At 38.9% G+C, this 22031-nt stretch overlaps 1 protein-coding gene across 1 annotated transcript; it reads right to left on the bottom strand.

Annotated features, from left to right (window-relative positions):
* Positions 1–7841: 7841 nt before the first annotated feature.
* OLFML1 (olfactomedin like 1) lies at positions 7842–21124 on the bottom strand. The gene is made up of 3 exons (XM_034418616.3): positions 20455–21124; positions 15721–16012; positions 7842–11267 (listed from the first exon to the last, which is right to left on the bottom strand). Exons 1-3 carry the CDS (start codon positions 20578–20580, stop codon positions 10489–10491), a joined length of 1197 nt encoding a protein of 398 aa, XP_034274507.2. The 5' UTR covers positions 20581–21124; the 3' UTR covers positions 7842–10488.
* Between the last annotated feature and the right edge of the window lie 907 nt (positions 21125–22031).

Genomic DNA, 22031 nt, shown 5'->3' with positions numbered 1-22031 from the left:
TGGTGTACTTGTACGTTGTTTCATCAGTTCATCCCATCATTTTATGTTTGAATTTGCATATATATCCTTTGGTAGTGGATACAAGGGAGATAATTCAATGCTACATTACAGTCCTTTTCTCCAGTCAGATATAGATCATGGAAAGTGGAAATCCAATTCATGTAAAGAAAACCAAATTAGAAAAGTTTGGTCTGATACAGCACACTAAATCATAACTGGATTTGATTTGGTGGGCTTGCAAACCCAGACATTGTGACTGTAAAATCAGGATTTCCATTTTATTTATTTATTTTTTTTAACTCTGCAAACCCTTTCAATTTTCACAATCTCTCTCTCTAATAATCATCTAATTATTGAGATGATTGAAGTGTTGGCATGGCAAGCTTTTGAGTTCTTCTGAAATTTTCTTCAGGCAAGATTTTTTTTTAAAAAAAGTAGAAATAGGGAAAATTGGTTTTTTTAAAGTAGCTTCTAACAATGATGAAAAGAGAGAGAGTTTCCAAGACTGCAAATTAGTATAATATATGAGTCCATAATATTGGACTCAATGGCCTGTATTTTGGAGTTTGGTAATGTTTGAGATTCAAGGCTATATCTCCTAATCAGTTCTAATCAGAATGTTGAGGCTTTTAAAAATAGGCTCTGTCAGTTTATGATATTTGAGCCATCTCTTGCTGTTTTTTTTTTTCTGCCTGAAATTAATAGGAAGTAAAAGGAAGTGGATATACAATAAATATTATGATTTTAAAAACAGATTGTGATTTTAAAAAAATGCTGTCATGCTCTTTTTTTGGAACAGTAGTCCTGAACCTATGACCAAAAATTAGAACCAGAACTTTGATTGTTAGGTGTTGAGGTCATCCAATAAATCACACCCTATTTTATAATCTTTTTTGTCACCGTCTTAAAGCGAATCTGGCTCCCCCCATTGACGGGCTTTGAAGGTTACAAATGTCAGTCTTAAGGACCATGGGACGCTGCAACCATCGTAACACATGCCAGTTACCAAGCTCCCAAAGTTTGATCACATGACTGTGAGCATCAGGGGTGGGTTCTAAATGTTTTTACTACCGGTTCTGTGGGCGTGGCTTATTTTGTGGGCATGGTTTGATGGTCATGTGACAATTCTTTAGGATTTAGCAGAGGTACTGGTCTACCAGGCTTTTAACTGCTTGTAGAGCTGTACCAGTCTACCCATTTGTTTTTGGAGCCTCCCAGTCTACCCATTTGTTCTTGGAGCATCCTGGTCTACCTATTTGTTTTTGGAGCATCCTCGTCTACCACCACACTGCCTTTTAACACTGATCAGCTGTAGGGCAGCCTTTTGAAGCCCCGCAGCAAGAGTTTAAACAGTTTTTTTCCTTCCAGCTGATCAGCTGGTACTTGGAAGGCAGCAAAAAATTGGGGGCGGGGCCAAATAAAAGGTGAGACTAACGCGGGGGGGGGCGGGAGGGCCCAGCTCCCGAACAAAGAGAACTGGTTCGGTGACGTCATATCGTCACCGCTACCGACTTGGCCAAACAGGAGGAACCCACCACTGGTGAGCATGCTGCAATGTTTACAAATGTGAGAACTGGTCATAAGTCACTTGTTTCAGTATTGTTGTAACTTTGAATGGTCCTTAAATGAATGATTGTAACTTGAAGACTACCTGTGCTTGCTCAGGTTGACAACATCTTCCTTCCATTTCTTCATATATTTTCATGTAGAAAATCCCTGACCATAACAATCACATGTAATGTTCTGCATTTCAATCAGTAATATTATTACTTTTGGAGCACTGAAAATATTTAGTAAATAGGAATGTTTTTGACTCTGTAGTATATGTTGATAATAGCCAAGAGTACTGTCTGAAATGCCAAGATGAATGACAAATTCTTTAGGTGTAACAGCACATTAATATGGCAAATCCCATTAGTAAACACCACGATGGGTGAGATAGCAGCAAATACATGTTTAATTCCAATCAGTGAAGCATAACTCCTGCACCATATGGCTTGAAGGCACACTGCTCTTGAAGGCGTCACTCTCTTTTCTCTGTGGACAATTGAAAGATTTTGATTCAAACCAAAATAGGTTTATTAAGTATTTTCAAATGAATTCTAAGAATAAGTTTGAGGATGAAGAGGCGGAACTTCAAGAAGGTATAGAGGAATTTATACACAATCAAATGAAAAGAATAGATATAAGCCAACATAAATAATTATTAAGGTAACAAATATATTCTGAAATTCAGAGCAAACATTCCTGAAGATTTTTTTAAAATATTGAGTTTTATAAAGAAAAATACTTTTGATAATATTTAGTAGCAATATTCTATATAAGTTACAACACTATTATAGGAAACACTATTTGCCAGTTTTCTGTAACATATTAACCAGTTCAATCTAATGTTAAAGCATCTGGCTAGAAACTAGGCAACCATGAGTTCTAGACCTGCCTTAGGCACAAAGCCAGCTGGGTGATCTTGGGCTAGTTGCTTTTTCTCAGTCCTAGGAAAGAGGCAATGGCAAACCACTTTTGAACAACCTTGCCAAGAAAACTGCAGGGACTTATCCAGGCAATTTCCAAGAATCAGACCAGACTGAATGGGGGAAAAAATCATAGAAGGAAAAATCTAAGCAAAACTAACTGGAAAAGGGGAAAAATAATCAAAAGATTAAAAACAAAGGAAAAAGAAATCCAGATTTCAAAATTGTACAAAAACGTACTTAAGACTTTTATTTATTTTTATTTTTTATTTGATTTATATACCGCCCTACTCCTGAAGGACTCAGGGTGGTGAACAGCCAAACAGTAAAAAATACAAAATTACAAAAGATACAAAATTTTAAAAAACAAAATAAAATCGAATTATACAATTTGGCCCAGACAAATTAAAACACCCCAATCATTTAAAAACCGATTAAAATTTGCATAATTAAAAAGAGGGAAAAGATTAGGCCAGGTCCGCTTGGTGGAATAAAAAGATCTTAAGAGCGCGGCGGAAGGTGCGCAGATCCGGGATCCTCCGTATCTCCGGGGGGAGCTCATTCCAGATAGTAGGTGCCCCCACAGAGAAGGCTCTCCCCCTGGGGGCCGCCAGTCAACATTGTTTGGCCGATGGCACCCGGAGGAGCCCCTCTATGAGAGCGTACCGGCTGGTGGGAGGCTATTGGTGGTAGTAGGCGGTCCCGTAAATAACCAGGTCCTAAGACATGGAGGGCTCTAAAGGTGGTAACCAAAACCTTGAAGCTCACCCGGAAGACCACCGGGAGCCAGTGCAGCTTGCGCAGGAGAGGTGATATATGGGAACGCCATGTCGCTCCCATTACCACCCGCGCGGCCGCACTCTGCGCCAGTTGGAGCCTCCAGGTGCTCCTCAAGGGGAGCCCCATGTAGAGAGTGTTACAATAGTCCAGGCGGGAGGTGACGAGGGCATGAGTGACCGTGCGTAGGGAGTCCCGATCCAGAAAGGGACGCAACTGGCAAATCAGGCGGACCTGATGAAAAATACTTCTTTGCTGAAAAATAGTGAATTCCTGAGATCTGCCTGAAGCTGGTCATCTGTTGCATCTCCCAAGAGGGTGAGGATCTTAAAATCACATTCATTCTCTCTGAGCCCCAAGTTCATCTGCCTTCTCTAAAAAGAAAGGAAAATGTAGAAACCTTTGGACATGATCTGAAATTTGGCAGCCAATCAGTGAACTATTATATCAGATTCTGCCCCCTCTTATTTACAAAGTTACAGGTTTTCCCAATAATGACTTTCTGGTAGGATGGTAAATAAAGAGAGAGGAGTTCATAATTCTAAATTGTGCATAGTTTAGTTGACTAAAAGCGACATGTGCTTTTGAACAATGGGCCCTACCCAACAAAATGAAATTTAATGTGGAGAAAAGCAACATTTTACATCTGGGCAGGAAAAACTAATCTGTACAAGTACAGATTAGGTGAAAACTGGCTCCAAAACAGTAACAGAGAGAGGGACTTTGGAGTCTTATTGAACGATCACTTAAACATGAGCTACAGGCATAGAATCAAAATCACATGAAGTATTAATACCGCTTTATAAAGCCTTGGTAAGACCATACCTGAAATATTGCATACAGATTTGGTCACCACATTACAAAAAAGATGTTGAGACTTTGGAAAAAGTGCAAAGAGCAACTAAGATGATTAAAGGCCTGGAGATTAAAACATATGAAAAATGTTGGAAGATTTGGGTTTGGCTAGCCTAAAGAAAAGAAAGACTAGGGGGGACATGAGAGCAGTATTCCAGTATTTGAGAGGCTGCCAGAGAAGAGGGGGTTAATTTATTTTCCAAAGCACCAGAGGGCAGAACAAGAAACAATGGATGGAAACTAATCAAGGAGAGAAGCAACGTGGAATTGAGGAGAAACTTCCTAACAGTGAGGACAATTAACCAATGGAACAGCTTGCCTTCAGAAGTTGTGGATGCTTCATCACTGGAGGTTTTTAAGAAGAGACTGGACAGACATTTGTCTGAAATGGTACAGGATCTGCTGCTTGAGCAGGGGGCTGGACTAGAAGACCTCCAAGGTCCCTTCCAGCTCTATTCTGATTTGATTTGATTTGGTATTGAAACTGATTGGAAGTCAGTGTTGGTATCACATGACTTCCAGGTTAAGCTCTCACAGCTTTATTGACACTGTCTAAAGCTAGGTTGTCCAACTTTGGCAATTTTTAGACTTGTGGACTTCAACTCCCAGAATTCCACAGCCAGCATGGGCATCTGGGAAATTCTGGGAGTTGAAGTCCACAGGTTGGATTTAAAGCTCCAGCGCATCCTGAAAGGTAGTTTGATACACCGTATATTACAGTAATCCAACCAAGAGGATACCAAGTCACCGTAGCCAGTTTCTTTGCCTCCTTATAGGATATCACAAAGTCTGCTTGAATGTTTAATGATAGTGATGGTGCCAGAAAAAGGCTTGAGCTATGAGCCAAAACTTGTGGAAAATCAACTTGTGCAATCAACTCGTGGAAAAATTACATGATTCTAAAAAATGTCACAGGATCTATCTTAGATATATATCATATATCTTGCAAAGCCATTTGAATAAGTTGGAATTAGTGTATTAATAACTCTATCCAACTGTGGCTTTGTTGACAAAGCAAAACATGCACTCCGTGAACAATCACTGTTTCATTTTTAGCTCCACATCAGAACTCCCTCATGAAGGCTTTTGATTGGATTTTATATATTTTTTCCTTTCTAGTAAAGATTTCAGGACGGAAATGTGCTGATTTAGATAAAGAAATCAAATTCTTTTTTGAATGGTAACTTTCAATGAGATCATCATAATTACATTATGCCTCATCTCCCTGTGACCTCATTGTTTATATTTCCTGTTCTGGATAATCATTCATTTGATGAAGGGGATACTGTCCAGGTCAGCATAATGTAATAAATCCTTAAAATGCCACTGGAAGTCATAATTCTTACATTTGTATTTATGCAATTATTTTGCCTCTGCAGGTTCTATTGCAGACTTGTTTCACTGAGTGATCTTGGTTATTTTGAAAGAGGGGAAAAAAAATCCCTACATTAACTACCTTGATCTCCGCTTAAAAGTAGAAATAAATAAATAAATAAATAAATAAATAAATAAATAAATAAATAAATACATACATACATACATACATACATACATACATACATACATACATACATACATACATACTTCTATGTCTGCTTCCACCTCGGTCTTCAGTCTTTCAGATTTTCCAAATACCTTCGTCATTCCTTATTGGCACTGTTTCTCCAGTCTTCCTCTAAAGCAGAGGTCCTCAAACTTGGCAACTTTAAGACTTGTGGACTTCAACTCCCAGAATTCTCCAGCCAGCTATGCTGGTTGGAGAATTCTGGGAGTTGAAGTCCACAAGTCTTAAAGCTGTCAAGTTTGAAGATCTCTGCTCTAAAGACTACATTTATACGTTTATTATTAAACACATACCTTCACCGGCAAAACTACACATAGAGATACTTCTTCTGAATTCTGAGTCTTCCAGACCTGCAATAATGATGCTTGATTTACTCTCTATATGCTATCATGCAAAGAGCAGCAGAAGCTGCAAGCTGCAAGTTAGACGTTTTGGAACTTAAATTTTTCCATCTCCACAGGGGTTTGGGGTTTTTTTTGTATTTCTTATTCTGCCTGGAAAAAACAGGGCTATTGATCTGTCTCTCCAGAACAGTCAAAATGAATTTTTCTTCAAGTTCTGGATGAATGGGTATATCTGGCATTTGGGAAGAAAAATAGGGGCATGTACAGTATTTGGTGCTATGCTATCCATATTTTGTACTGTATTGGGTACTGAAAATTGGTTTTATTTATTGCACGTTTGGATTTCCCCAAAGTTAAAAACATCGGGAAAGCTTAAAATCATAATAGTGTTTTATTATGATGTTTTCATTATGCAATATAGTGAAAAATGTAGAACACATAAAAACTGAAGTGTTTGTATTCCTGCTTCCTGTTGACCACAGAATCCTATCACTTAATATTTGAATGGGGAATATTTGCATGGGGAAATGCAAATACAGAAAATCAAAGTTGTAATTCCCTTCTTGTTGTTTTGTCTATAGTTTCCTTTGCAAATCTCGTATCTTCATCAGAACATCTCACTGTGAACAAATCTGTCTACTGTGAAGTATGAATAACACACTGCCAGGACTTAATGGTTATTAGAAGGGCAATTATAAGTTTCACCCAAACGGAGCATTGTTTACCCCAAAAGTGCCAAGAAAGTATGAATGGCAGACATGCTGAGCCAAGAAAAATCTTTAATTCTGATTTAAACAGACAAACCATGAAATAACTTCATCACTTTTGTGGTTGTTTTCTGAAATGATTTGAAGTGTGGTTGTTTAGCGGAAACAAAATGTATCTGTTTGGGCATTCATTTCTCTCCTTACCTCGTTCCCCAGTAACAACATTTTGGTTGTCTTAGCCTGTATTGTTTCTTATTGAAATTTAAATTCAGGCATCTTTAAATTTGTGAGAATCATGTGTGCTAATTTTAATGCATTATATTACTATATTTATGTCCTCAAGAGATAGACCCTGGTATATAAAAAAAAAATCACGAAAACAAGCCACGTAATAGAACATTGGAACTCCCACAAGGTAAAATGACATCTCCTACTTCCAGATGTATCAAAGAAGAAACAGTGACTGCCCACTCATCATGAAGCTTTGAAGGATGGTTTTCACAGCTTTGCAAATTGTAATGATGGGACTAGGAGTAAGTTGCTCCAAAGAATCAGAGTTATGCAGAAAGGACTTATCTTTTAGTCTACAACTCCCTCACATCCAAAGCGATAGGCGCTTAAAAGGTTATCTCTAGATACGTTGATAGATGGTCAGAATCAGAGGTGGGTTTCAGCAGGTCCAGACCAGTTCTGGAGAAGCGGTAGCGGAAATTTTGAGTAGTTCGGAGACGGTAGTAAAAATTCTGAGTGGTCCTGCTACCATCTATTCTCTGCCTCCCAAGTCCCAGCTGATCGAGAGTAAATGGGGATTTTGCAGTATCCTTCCCCCGGAGTGGGGTGGGAATGAAGATTTTACAGTATCCTTCCCCTGCCATGCCTACCAAGCCACGCCCACCAAGCCACACCCACAGAACCAGTAGTAAAAAATTTTGAAACCCACCACTGGTCAGAATCATTTTGAAGAAATGGTGCTTAATATAACCAGCTGTCCAGCTGTATCTTAACCTCAAACAAGTGCAAAACCTAAGTGTAAATGGTATAAAGTTGTGTGATAACTATGTGCGACCTCTATCAATGAAGAAATTGTAGATATGGTGCTAAGCCCAAGAATTGGTGGACAATATTAGAACTTACCCAGCAAAGTATTTATTAATAACTGCTAGTTATTTATTTTCATTACATAGAAGCTGCATCACTGGCAGATACTTCTATACAACAGAAAATGTTTTTAACAGAAACAGGAAAGAAAGAAGGATGGAATTTGCAAAATTCAAAGCTGGAACGACAAAATCTGCCATCCACTCTCAATTCCTTTACCACTGACTTTTAAATGGCTTGATGGAGATTGCATACTTCCTTGTAAATCAGAGATCTTTCCAAGTGCCAGTCGGTTATTCGATGTAAAAATAGAATGCATCCTCCTGTGAAACGATCTATACTCCGTTTTTTCCGCCAACAATAATAATTCAATAGCAGCAACAAAAATGATCAGGATTTTAATATACAGTTGTAACCTAGTGAGAGCTTAAGAATCTACATGGGATCTTCTCATTTATAGCATATATATGAGACAACCCAAAGAGAACCATCTGTGTCCAGCAGTATCAGATGTGTCAAACTGTACTTCTTTTCATTTTGCACATAGAGGACTTCCTATTCTTCTGACTTTCTGTTTTCAATCCTACCTAAAACAGCACATTCCTATTCTATATCAGCAGTATAGCTTTGTGACTCTGCTAGGATGTGTAGTGATGATATTTTGTTTTAATTTTTGTTTCATGTGCAATTATGAAAAATTAGTCACAGTAATCATTGGCATGGATTAATATTATTCTGCAGTATTCATACATATATGCAGTAAAGAAGACAACATATCTTAGGGTTCTCTCCATTAAAAAATGCAGAAGGTGGGTTTACCAGGGAAAGCAAGCAAGGGGGTTGCACCAGGGGTGAAATTCAGACGGTTCTGACAGGTTCTGGAGAACCGGTAGCGGAAATTTTGAGCAGTTCGGAGAACCAGCAAATGCCACCTCTGACTGGCCCCAGAATTGGGTGGGAATGGAGATTTTGCAATATCCTTCCCACAGCAGTGGGGAGGGAATGGAGATTTTGCAGTATCCTTCCCCTGGAGTGGTGTGGGAATAGAGATTTTTCACTATCCTTCCCCTGCCATGCCCACCAAGCCACACCCACCAAGCCACACCACACCACGCCCACCAAGCCATGCCCACAGAACTGGTAGTAAAAAAAAATAGATTTCACCACTGGATTGCACCAAGCTCGATCATTACCTCACATTTTAAATGTAGTTCCTGGCTTGGAGGACACACAGATCATCCAACAAAGGAAAAGAAAGGAAATGCAAGAAAGGTAGAAAAGCACAGAACCATCTTCCTCAATATTATTTATACTTTTTGGGTCTCAAAGGTCTCAGGCGTAATCTTCAAGCTTTTCTTGAAAATAATTGGGCAAAGAGAAATGATCTTTTATTGGGAAAAATATGCTCTTTCATTAGAATTGAGACTAACTCTTGGGTGCCTCACAATCTACTGACCTCAAGGGGAAGTAGGATGTATATAGAAAGCAAAATATTTGTCCCTCTGCCTGCCTCTGAGTTTGCTAATCTTTGCCTCCTTTCTCTGCATGGTGTAGCAAGCTAAGTATTAGGCTTTGCTATCCCTGTCAAGCATTTCCTAAAATAAATTTCTTTTTCTAGTAAAGTTATACACTCGCTTACTCATCCTTGCTCAGGTTATTTCTTCCCTCTGTCAAGAATACTAATACAAGCATAGAGATTACAGTATTCTACCGCAAATATTTTTCCCAAGCAAAAGGGAAGAAAGGAAGAACTTTGGGACAATAAGTAAGTCAAAGAAAGGAAAATGAACTTAGAAAAGAGAATTGATCTAGTTAAAATAGTTTCGGAAGAGCAGAGAAGTTCTTGGTGAGGATGAGAAGAAAATTCTGTAAACAGAAGAAAACAGAAAAACAAAGGATGCTATAAAATCAAGCATCCTATATTTTACATTTGAATAAAAGTGCAGGTACTCTTTTTTCCCCTTCTAGACTCCCAGAATTGAAAAACAATGATGCTTCTTGTTTCTTTCCCACTCCTCATTTTTCTCTGAAGGCACCCTCATTTTTTTTTTTTTTAGCAGTAAATGGTCTCTTAGATCCTGATATGAAGTAATCCAAGCTGCTGCACTGAAAAGACAAATCTTTTCTGTATGAAGTAATCCACCCTTTCTTTAACTCAACAGCTCCCCTAGATCTCAGGTAGGCTGAGACAACTTCTTACAAAAACAACAAATTATATACTATCTCATAAACCCGTGATGGCGAACCTATGGCATGCATGCCAAAGGTGGCATGCTGAGCCCTTTCTGTGGGCACGCGCGCTGTCGCCAGCTGCTCTTCTGGCACACGCATGCACGCTGGCCAGCTGGTCCTTGGGTTTTCGGTGCTTTGGTGTGCGTGTTCCACTTTTTGGGCACTTGGTGCCGAAAAGGTTCTCCATTACTGCCATAAACTTTAGGAAGAAGGGTAGGGGGCACGGGAAGAGGAGGAGGAGGAGGAGGAGGAGGAGGAGGAGGAGGAGGAGGAGGAAGAAGGAAGAAGGAAAAAGGAGAAGAAGAAGAAGAAGAAGAAGAAGAAGAAGAAGAAGAAGAAGAAGAAGAAGAAGTAGTAGTAGTAGTAGTAGTAGTAGTAGTAGTAGTAGTAGTAGTAGTAGTTAGGCTGGTATAGAGGACATTCTGTTCTTTTTTTTTTTTTTAACTTTTTTGACTTGTAATGAGCTTGTAAATGACCTGAGAGCCATCATCCCAGGCAAACAGTTGTTTGTCTCTGTGATTATAATGAACCATAGCATGATTTGACTGACGTTTGGGGAAACGAAGTACTGTGTTTTCATACGGACTGATGACATCTAAGGTGTCATAAATACATTCTATTTGAGAGACACCACGCCCTGGTGAGTTGTACACAACATAGAGAGCACCACACATCATGAAAGCAGCTTCTGCATTCTGGCTTCTGCAGGATGTATCCCATGTATATTCCACAGTCATGGTTTCATGGTTGATTTTAGTAATCACAAGCTTTCCAGCAGTATCTAGTTCTGCATGGATTGCCCATAATCCTAGTTCATCCACAGCTAAGTCTATTTTAGTAGAAGGGTGAAGTTCGTAGGCAGGTATCTCTCCAGCACCCGACAACAGCATCTGATCAGTTGCATTTCTGTTCTGAATATCAAACTTAATTATCTCATTTAAGGAGCCATATTTATGATAAAATAGAAATCCATTATATACAGCATGGCCTGTTCCTTGCCAGGGAAATGGTAGTGCAACTCTACGAGCCAGCTGTTTCTCACCACTTTCTGCAAAAGATCGAATATTTGCAAACTCCATAACAATTTTATTCTTTGTTCCGGTGAAGAAGTAAATCTTTTGGTAATTCTTGCCAGGGTCTTTCAACCATGAGCCGAATGCATCTCCAGACTTTTTGACTACCTTTAGCGATTTGAAGCCTGTGATCATGTAGTTGCAGCCTTAAAAAAAGAAGAAGATAAACAATAGGCCATCAACAAAATTTAAAAGTTTTAAAAATTTTAATTTCTTTTCTAGTTATCGTTTTATGTCCTGTAAACTGCCCAGAGTCACCTATCTGGAGATGGGCAGCATATAAATTAAATAATCAAACAAACAAACAAACAGTACTCTGATGTAGTATCTCAATATCCCCACTTACGTGAACAAACATAAATGAAGCGAGCATACACTGCTCACAACTTTGGCTGTTTAGTTGCCATCCTTCGTTGAAGCTGTGGTAGCGCAGTGGTTAAAATGCAGTATTGCAGATTAATTCTGCTGACTGCCAATTGCCAATAGATTGACAGTTCGAATCTCACCGGCTCAAGGTTGATTCAGCCTTCCATCCTTCCAAAGTTGGTAAAATGAGGGACCCAGATTGTTGTGGGCAATATGCTGACTCTGTAAACAGCTTAGAGAGGGCCATAAAGCACTGCGAAGCAGTATATTAGTGTAAGTGCTATTGCTATTTTTTTTCATTTTTGTACATTAAAATAGCTAACATTATTTTACAGGGTCTCTCTTCTGTTGCTGTTCCTAGTTGGGCTACGATCCTTCCCTCAGAGGCCACTGGGACTAAATAACATGAACGAAGAGTAGCTCTTGAGGTTGCAAAGTTGTATGCTACCCTTATAAAATTTATGTATTTAATAAGAAGCCATCAAATATTCACACTTGGGAGCCTGAATGTTCTTGTTTTTCCACTCTGTCTTTATTTTACTTTCCTTTTGAACTGAGTCTTTTTAAGATAACCTACGAATAGAAATTTTCTTCCTTTTATTCATTTAGTAAGTTACTCAGGGAACTGTTTAAGGCTGAAAGTACGGTATAAATGCTTTAAACATCATTTCATTTAATAAATATATTTAGTCTCTGTTCCTCCCCAGCATGGCTCATTTAGTACAGTAATCCTGCTATCTTATTTTTGTTGAAAAGTCATGAGTCAGAAAATTCTTCATGTTATGTTGGCATTCATATTGTAAAAAAAAAAGGCATATAAGCAGTAATATAGCCAGACTATGGAGCCTATCTTAATATAACTCTCTCTCTCTCTCTCCCCTATTTCTTTATCAGCAAATATAAATTTGGTATATATACAATATATATATGTGTGTGTGTATGTATGTATGTATGTATGTATGTATGTATGTATGTATGTATGTATGTATGTATTTAAAAACAGCACTCGGAGTAAACAAGCCCTTCCTGGTTAGAAGATTGATCCAGATTAATGGAAAGGAATGGAAATGTTTCCATTCCGTATAAGGAGAGCTATGTTGATGGATCCCAAATGGCTTAGGCTTAGGTTTGGGACGTGACTAATGGTCATAAAAAAACTAAATGGAAGTTTTCTGCTTAATTTCAAAACAGGACAAATGATACTTGCGCTCTACCGCAACGTTTAAAATAAAGCATCCTTGATTGAAAATTTAAAGATTGGTGGTTCAAGACATTTTTGGGGGGGGGCAGTTCTTCAGTCTATCACTCTGAGGCTTGGAAACGTTCACCACAGAGGAGTGTTTTCTGATCAGCCTGCAAGATAAATTTTACACCTGCAAAGTAACTGTCATCAGAAAGAACTGGATTAACAGATGGTACAATCTGAATCTGTAATATGAAGTCAGGGAAAGGAGATTGAGGGTTTGATCCTGCAAAAGTGGAGACATGGCCCTGAAGATTGTGTTGGCCCCCAGTCTTGGAACACATCACTTTGGAAATATACTGTATTTCTGTTGAGATTTTATAAAACTCTTAAGATAATGCTGTTTTAACGGGTGTTTCTAGCTCAATTTTAATTATAAAATGACTGTAGCAGTGGTGGGTTTCAATATTTTTTATTACCCGTTTTGTGGGTGTGGCTTGGTGGGCGTGGTATGGTTTGGTGGGCATGGCTTGGTGGGCGTGGCAGGAGAAGGATACTGTAAAATCTCCATTCTCACCCCAATCCAGGGGAAGGTTACTGCAAAATCCCCATTTACTCCCAATCAACTAGGATTTGGGAGGCAGAGAATAGATGGGGGCAGGGCCAGTCAGAATTTTTACTACCGGTTCTCCGAACTACTCAAAATGTCTGCTACCGGTTCTCCAGAACTGGTCAGAACCTGCTGAAACCCACCTCTGGACTGTACTGCTGCATTATTTTTGCTGGGGAAGGTCACGTTGGCTATGTTTTTTACTATAATTTGATTAGTTGCATATGCTTTTAACTCTATTAATATAAACTTCTAGAAGTCTTGGGAGCTGTACACAAATATATCTAAAATATAAATAAAATATAAATAAAAGAGATCAGTGCAATTTTGGCCTGTATGTTTTGCACAGAAGACATATTTGGGAATTTATGTTTCACAAAACAGAGACTTCTCATTCAAGTTTTTTTACAAATATGACCATATTCTAAATATATTTTATCAAGGAGCCTTGATAGTACAGTGGTCTACAATGGTCTACGCACCCTGTTATTAACACAGCTGCCTGCAATTTACTGCTGGTTCGAATCTCTCCAAGGCTCAGCCTTCCATCCTTTCTAAGGTAGGTGAAATGAGGACCCAGTTTGTGGGGGCAATAAGCTGACTTTGTATAAATATACAAAAGTATGAAGGCTATTGCTTAACGCATTGTAAGCTGCCCTGAGTCTCTGGAGAAGGGCGGCATATAAATCAAATTAAAAAAAAAATTCTTACATTGCATATTATTGCATTGGTGTTTTTGAGTGCTTATTGCTGATTCCGAAAGCTGAACATTAATCAAAAGAGATAAACTAATTCAGATTTAAATTTTAAAGCATCCCTTTTATAGTTAGTGAGAAGCATAAAATGGAGCTTTCTATATTGGCACTCCTGAAATCATATTAAGTTACATGGCAAAATTTTCTTAGCTGATTTAAACAAATGTCTAATTTAGTCAACATTTGGGTGGAAAATAGACAAAGTAGAGAAATTTGTCTTTGCCTCAAAAAGAATTCTAATTTAAAAAGACCTGTCAAAATAATATAGCAATTTTAAATTCAATAGATTAAGCTGCAGTCTGGATTCAAATCAGAAAATAAATTCACTGAAATCTGGAGGACTTAAATCTGAGCCAGAAGAATTAAATTGCTAGTCATGAATGGGTACAGATTTTGGTTGCATCAGTGTTTAGAGAAGAATGGGGCTTCAGTATTATATTATTTCAAAAATGAAATTAGGGTTTATTTCAGAAAGAAACTGTGTATACTGTAATTTTTGTTACATCATTGGGAGCATTAGGGTATACTTAATTTATTATAAATATTAATAGTGGCTAGATAAGTATAGACATTTCTTTTAAGGTTACATTAATTGTAAGGCTCTATCAGATGTTTGTTAATTCAGCTTAAGATACTTAAGATATGTTCATGAAGGAAAATTTTCTTATGTATGTTTACTTTTATTGTTTCCATTACATTTTCCCTCTGCTTATTGTTGCCAAATGTTTGGCAATAGTTCCCCCCCCCACCCTTGTTTTTGACTTATTTTATTTGTTTTAATCTTCTAACTTTAACTTAGCCATCAAGGAATGTTAGAATGAATATATTAGCAAATTCAGTCTTGAACATTCAGGACTGAAGGCAACAATAATGCATTAAAATAATTTTCATCTCCTCAGATAATTTTATGTGCCAGTTTGTGGACAGTATAGTATCATACTAAGAGTAGCAAGCGTTCTTAAAACACTGTGTGAGACTGCTGCCATTATTTTTCATGAAATTGATTTTAAGCATGTACAGGCATGCAGTATCATTCTTGCAAAATAAGAAGTCCTCCACTTACAACCCTTCATTTAGTGAACACTAGAAGTTACAACAGCACTGGAAAAAGTGACTTACAACCAATGCTTACACTTATGATCATTGCAACATTCCTATGATCACATGATCAAAATTCAGGCATTTAGCAACTGGCATGTATTTACGAAGGTTGCAGCATCCTGGGGTCATGTGATCATCAGTATCTGCAACCTTCCCAGCTGGTTTCCGACAAGCAGTCAATGGGGGGAAGCTCAGTTCACTTAACAATTTCATGATTTACTTACTGACCGCTTTGATCCACTTAACAACTATGAAAAAAATTGTAAAGTTGTAAAATTGGGCACAACTCACTTAATTTGCTTAAGTAATGGAAATCCTGGTCCAACTATGGTTGTAAGTTAAGGAGTATGAGTACCAATGGTGGGTTGCCCCCGGTTCACACCGGTTCTATAGAACCGGTAGTAAAACTGGAGGGAGGCCCCACCCATTGACCCTGACGTCATGAAAACGCTTCTGCGCATGCCCCGTTGCAAACCGGTAGTAAAGGTAAGTAGAACCCACCCCTGATGAATACATTACATGCATGAGCCCAACTATGAAACCGTAACTATGCATTTTCAATATTATGAGTAGACTGCCCTTACTTGCATTCAGCATGAGCTTGATCTTTGTCTTGGACTCTTGTTCTTCTGTTAACTGCTGCTCCAAAAGCTCTTCATCAATGTCCACACACGGGCTGGGGGATTCCTTTGCAGATTCAAAGTAATCAATGTCTCTTTGAGCTCTTTCCACTCTTGTTAGCAAATGGTCTACATCATTCTTCAGCACAGTCTTTAGAATGTTGAGGCCTTCTAGATGTGACATCAGCTTCTTTGAAAACTGCCGGAATTCTTCTACATAATCAGTTATATCTTGATTGCATTTATTCAGTCGGTTCTTTAGTTAGAACACAGAAATAACCAGATTAAGTGTTGGCTCCAAACTCAATGTTTACTAGAGCTGTGGATGGTTCAACCAATATTTCAAAGAAGTGCTTAATACTTGCATGACTGTAGCATCTCTCTCCTGTTTGTTAAAGAAGGCATATCTTTGTTCAGGCTTCAGTATGAACTTATAAAATGATGCAGCTGCTTTAAAAATCGCATTAAAAATTTGTGCCTTTTAGTGATCTGAAGTCTGAAAAAAGGTATGTCTGCATAGAGTAATTCAGAGATGTTCTTGTTCACACAAGTCTGAAACAATTCTGAATGATTTTTTATAATGCACGTACCCCTAAAGTTATGCAAAATATTTTTTATTTTATTAAGGAAATTTACATGGCCACCCAATTCACTTAGAGTGATTCCAGGTGGCTTAGGGGAAAATAACTATTCTCTTCCATTTCAATTGAATTCATGTAATGCTCTTCCATCCTCAATAATTCTAATTTCTGCTTAGTCTATGACTCTCATTACTTCCAGATCAACATGAAACCAGAGGTGGGTTTCAGCAGGTGGGTTTCTGACCAGTTCTGGAGAACTGGTAGCAGAAATTTTGAGTAGTTCGGAGAACTGGTAGTAAAAATTCTGACTGGCCCCGCCCCCATCTATTCTCTGCCTCCCAAGTCCCAGCTGATCGGGAGGGAATGGGGATTTTCCAGGAACCTTCCCCTGGAGTGGGGTGGGAATGGAGATTTTACAGTATCTTTCCCCTGCCATGCCCACCAATCCATGCCATGCCACGCCCACCAAGCCACGCCCACAGAACTGGTAGTAAAAAAATTTGAAACCCACCACTGGAACAAACGCTAAAGTGCAGAGGAACAGAGGACAGAAATGCAGAAAGCCCCACTGAGAAACTGCAAAGAAACCACAGAAGGTTTTCTGAATACAAAAAAAACCCTTCAGGAATCGCCTGACCTTTTTATATATTATATAGCAAAGAAGACAGAAAGGAGAGGGGAGTAGAGGATAGGAAGAGGAGAGGGAGTGAGAGGAAAGGAAGAAAGGGAAAAGGAGAGGAAGGAAGGGCAGGGGACAGGAGTAGGGGAGAAGGGGAGAAGGGAAAGAAGAGAAGAATGGGGGAAAGAAGGGGAAGTAGGATGAGGTAGGAGAGGAGGAAGGAGAAAGTAGGAGAGGAGAGGAGGTTGGGAAGGGAAAGAAAGGAGAGGAAGAAGAAGGTTTGTTGCGAAAAGAGGGAAGAAAGGGTAGAAGAGCAATTCCGAATGAAATTAAAATGTCTTATTTTAATGCTTTCTTTAAGGAAAATACATATATGTATGATTAATTATATATAAGAAAATGTACATTTTATATTATGTGTAGAAAAAATAAAACTGAAAAAACTTTAAAAAAAAAAAAAAAGGCATTGCCTGACCTTCAGCTGAGATTTCCTCAGATCAGATTTCACATAATTTGATGAAATACCTCCCCTTTCCTCAGAGTCATTCATTTTGTCATCAGATCTCTGAGTCCCAATATTGCATTCAAAACAAACTGACAATACATTGGGGCAGGGGTGGTATTCACTTACCTTCGCTACCGGTTCGCAAATATGAGCACACGTGACACCTCCGTGCATGTCCAGGGCCTTCCGCACATGCGCAGAGCGTCAAAAATGGGACGTGATGACGTCCAGGTGGGTGAACCGGCTGAATACCACCACTGTATTATGGGGGAAACTCAGGGATGTGATTAACTGTTTTAGACAGGGCGTTCAGTGCAGTGTTGGCTCAAGCCTGAATGTTCTTGAATGTAGCTGCATGGCACTGAGATGTATAAATATGAATTTTTCATATTTATATAAAACAGATATTTAAGCACAGCACTTGATTTTGAAGTAGACATTTAAGTATACAGTTAAAACAAGTCACCCTTTTATGTTTTTTAAAAGGGGTCACTTTCCCATTTTGGGGCTTAAAGGATGTTGGGCAATAGCCTTTCTGTAGAATTTCAGCAACAGCGTAATCTTTTCTTTTAGGAGGTTGTAAAAATAGTTGTTGTGCTGGCACCGGATAGCAATGAGGCCCCTGCTGATCCAGATGCTGCACAGCTGGAAAAGGGAGGGAGCGAAAGGAAAAAAGGCATCTGAGAATCTTTCTTGGGAATGATGAGTTTGCAACTCCTCTGTAGACAATTTGAGTGGGGGGGAAACCCAAACCATTTCCATATTGAAAATGGGAGTACAGAGATTGAACCTATGTGAGTGAAAATAGATACCACCTGCAAGTATTTGGATGGCTGTGAATTCATGGAAGAAGGTGTTATGAGAACATTGTTTTTTCCACTCGACTTGTATTTTAATATTTCACAGGCTAATATAATTCCATGTGTTAGGATTACACATACTGTCACTCCCCAAAAACATGGCAAATAGGAAGGCTGATCTACAAAAGAGTAATTTTGCACATTTGATTTCAACAACAAATACCTAGTCAAGGGTTACCTTCTCCAGCAGGGCTATGGATTGGCTCAAATGAAACCAGGAAGTTGGGTAATTAATTAAGATGCATTTGCTCCCAGAGACCTTAGCCCGAATTCCTTTAAATCTTTTATATCTTATCATCCACGGGGATAGTTCATTTATCACTTTCTCACTCCTTTTTCAACAACCTTCTCTAGAAAGGTAAAATTTGAGATAAGTTGATAGTTGTTCAGGTTGACTGAGTCAAAGGTAGCCTCTTGAGGCATGAACTTTTTTTTTCTGGCATGAAAATAACACTCTATGTCAGGCAGCTGTGAATTTTTTGGACACAGTACCAGGAAAAAGCTGGGCTTCCCACCTCCTCTGTTCAATGCACAACCACCTACACTAGATGATTTTGCTTTATAAAATGACCATATAGTCACAGTTTATAAACTATTCACAGAACACTGGCTTCTCAAAAGCCAAAAAAAACACAAGGAAAGAAGGACAACTGTCTCAGCAGTAGTTACACTGCAGTCTCTTGACTTTCTGTTTGGATTCTGCTGGTTTGAATGAAGTTTATTGTAGAGGAGACATAAGTTTGCCTGTAATAAGAGGCAAACCTAGGATAAGAGCCAGGGGTGGGATTCAGCCGGTTCGGACCAGTTTGGGCGAACCAGTATTTAAATTGCTGGCTGGCCCCTCCCCTCCCTGCCCTTTCCAGGAGTCCCCAAACTCCCCATTTTGGTTCCCAGGTAAGTGCAGGGAGGCCTCCTAGGCCCAAAATGGGACACGGGAGGGTGTGGCACCCCCCCGTGGCCCGTTTTCACTCCAGGAGGCTCCAGGGAGGCCTCCTAGGCCCAAAACGGGGTGTGTGGGGTGGTGCGATGCAGCCCCCCATGGCCCATTTCTGCTCCCAGAATGCTTCAGGGAGGCCTCCTAGGCCCAAAACGGGGCATGGGGGAACGGTGCATTCCCCCGTGGCCCATTTTTGCTCCCAGGGGAGTGCAGGAGGCCAAGTGCTGCCTGTCACACCCCCTGGCAACGCCCACTATGGCCATGCCCAGCCAGCCGGTCTTTAGGGCAGAGAACTGGTTGTTAAATTATTTGAATCCCACCACTAATAAACTGTTGAATACAAGGGCACATAGTTTAAATGTATGTATAATTTAACCACATATGACATAACATAACATTTGCAAACCCAGATACTCTGGATGTGCTTATTCACAGTCTACCCAATTTAAGTGTGGCTAATAGTGAGGAACTGTGTGGCCCAGAAAATTCCTGAGAGCACAGATTTCCCTCTTTGACATTACAAAATATTCATAAAATTTGTATTCTAATAGGCATGTAAAATTGCCAATTTTAATGAAAATGTTATTTTATGTTCAGTAATTTGACATTTTCATAGAATTATTTTAAGAAATATCTGATATTTATATTCCAGAAATAAACATAGACATTTGAATATTATTTACTTACACTGCACCTTCAGATGACTAAAAGAGATTTTTAATTCCTGTTTGAGGAGCACCTGGATTATTTCTGCCATTTACTCTTATGTAAACAGCCAGATGGATCTGCTCCTAAAGATTAAGAATATTTTAAGAATATGCCTACTTCTATACTGTTCTTCCATTTGGATCATCATTAGCAAGTATCTGAGACATAATTTAGCTACCTTTAGATCAAGCATGCACTCTCTCCCATCATCTTTAAGTGAATTTAAAATTAGCCAGACTTTATCAGAATTTTACCCATTGCAAGTGTTCACATTTTACAGGGTAATAAATTTATTAGGAGCAGCAGTAATTCTAACTTTCTTTCATAAACAACAGTCTGCTTGGTTGTTTGTCACATTTTGAATTCTGCATAAAAAGCTAGTTTATTTTAAATGAAAAAAGTTTTAATTTCCCCAAAACTGATGGAATATAAATCCTGTACAAAGAAAACAATTCATTATATAGTCAAACTGTAGAGAGGGCACCTACCTCCATTGAGATAATTCGGCGATCTATATAATGCATAAGTTCAGCATCTTGCATAATATATTGTGCTTCTATTCTGAGGCATATAAAAAACGGAACAAGTAAAAATCCAAGCTGTACTGCTGCCATTCTTTCATTAAATCTCAGAAGTAATTGAAAGGCAACCCTCCAAAGCTAACAAGCACGGTAAGGTTTGTTTAGCACAATGATATATATGTGCACATATAAAGAGACAATCCTCATGCAAAGTCTGAATGATTTAAAATGGCTGTTCAGGTTCCTACAGTTTCTCATTAACACAACAAAGTTGTGTAAACCTCTCAGCAAGAGGTTTGTTTCTGGAAGCCAATGGAGTGCTTTCCAGGATATGATCTTTTGATTGGATCCAGATGTTTAGAACTGAACTGTACAACTCACTTAGATTAATCCCGTCCAATGAAAGCAGCGAGTCTCCCTTCTTTCCTTTTAGCAATCTTCATCAGTGTGTAACACTGATAAAGTTTCATGTCATAGAATCTGCAATAGAGGTAGCAATCTTGCAAAATAGTCCATTTTTAAAGTCTTTTTATAGGCTGTATTTGCAAAACATTGCTTAGCTGTGCAATAAGGGCTGCAGGACAGAGACCCATTTCCCCCTAGGTAGTATTGACTGGCGTAAGACATCTTCTTTTTTCATCGTGACTGAAGAATGTTTTAGTGATGGATATATTTCAGAGAGACTGATTCCAATGGAGTTGCCTTAGTTGCACTATTTCCAGCAGTTTCGTTCTATGCGTAATCTCTATTCGTTAGATTATGCAAGAGCTGTACATTAACATGTCTTAGACTTAGACTTGAGGGTGGTTTCGCTTTTTTATTTACAGAGTGGGCAACCGTTTCTGTCTAGTGATTATATTTGCCTTAAAAATGTTTTTACAGAATGTCTGCCAGAAGGACCATGTTTCCTCTTGCATGTTAAAGGGAAAAAAAATCAAGAAAATTGAGACAGAGTTGGAAAGGGAAGGCAGGGGGATTTTTTCTACTGTTTTTCTAAACCTTACTTTTTCCACAATTGGAAAAACAAAAGGCATGGAATATAGTCTAATGCAGGGGTCCCCAACCCCTGGTCCATGGACCAGCACTGGACTGCACCATGCCAGGAACCAGGCCGCACAAGCAAACAAAGCCCCATCTGCGGGATGCAGGCAGCACATGAAACCATGCCTCCTCCGGTCCATGGGAAAATCTCTCTCCATGGAACTGCTCCCTGGTGCCCAGAAGGTTGTGGGGGGGGGGTGTCACTGGTCTAAACTTTGTTTTAAATTTTAAGCTATTGCTATGCAGCTTTTACTTCCTGAAATGATTTCTTTAAAACTATGCAATAAATATGTAATAAAATTGTACAGTGCTATTAACAATATCAAACTATATTGTCAAACACCAGAGTTGATCATTGAATGTAATGGTTGAAGGAGGCTTTGAAAATCAACGAATACAGGTTTTCCTCAATCTTGGCAACTTTAAGATGCACGGACTTAACTCCCAGAATTCACCTGGCAGCACACATCCTAAAATTACCAAGTTTGAAAAACAGTGATCTA

Source organism: Pantherophis guttatus, chromosome 1 (assembly GCF_059756535.1).
Source record: "Pantherophis guttatus breed Tessera chromosome 1, ASM5975653v1, whole genome shotgun sequence".
NCBI classification, from domain to species: Eukaryota; Metazoa; Chordata; class Lepidosauria; order Squamata; family Colubridae; genus Pantherophis; species Pantherophis guttatus.
The sequence above is the reverse complement of the archived record's forward strand: the minus strand, read 5'-3'. Positions and strand labels throughout refer to the sequence as shown.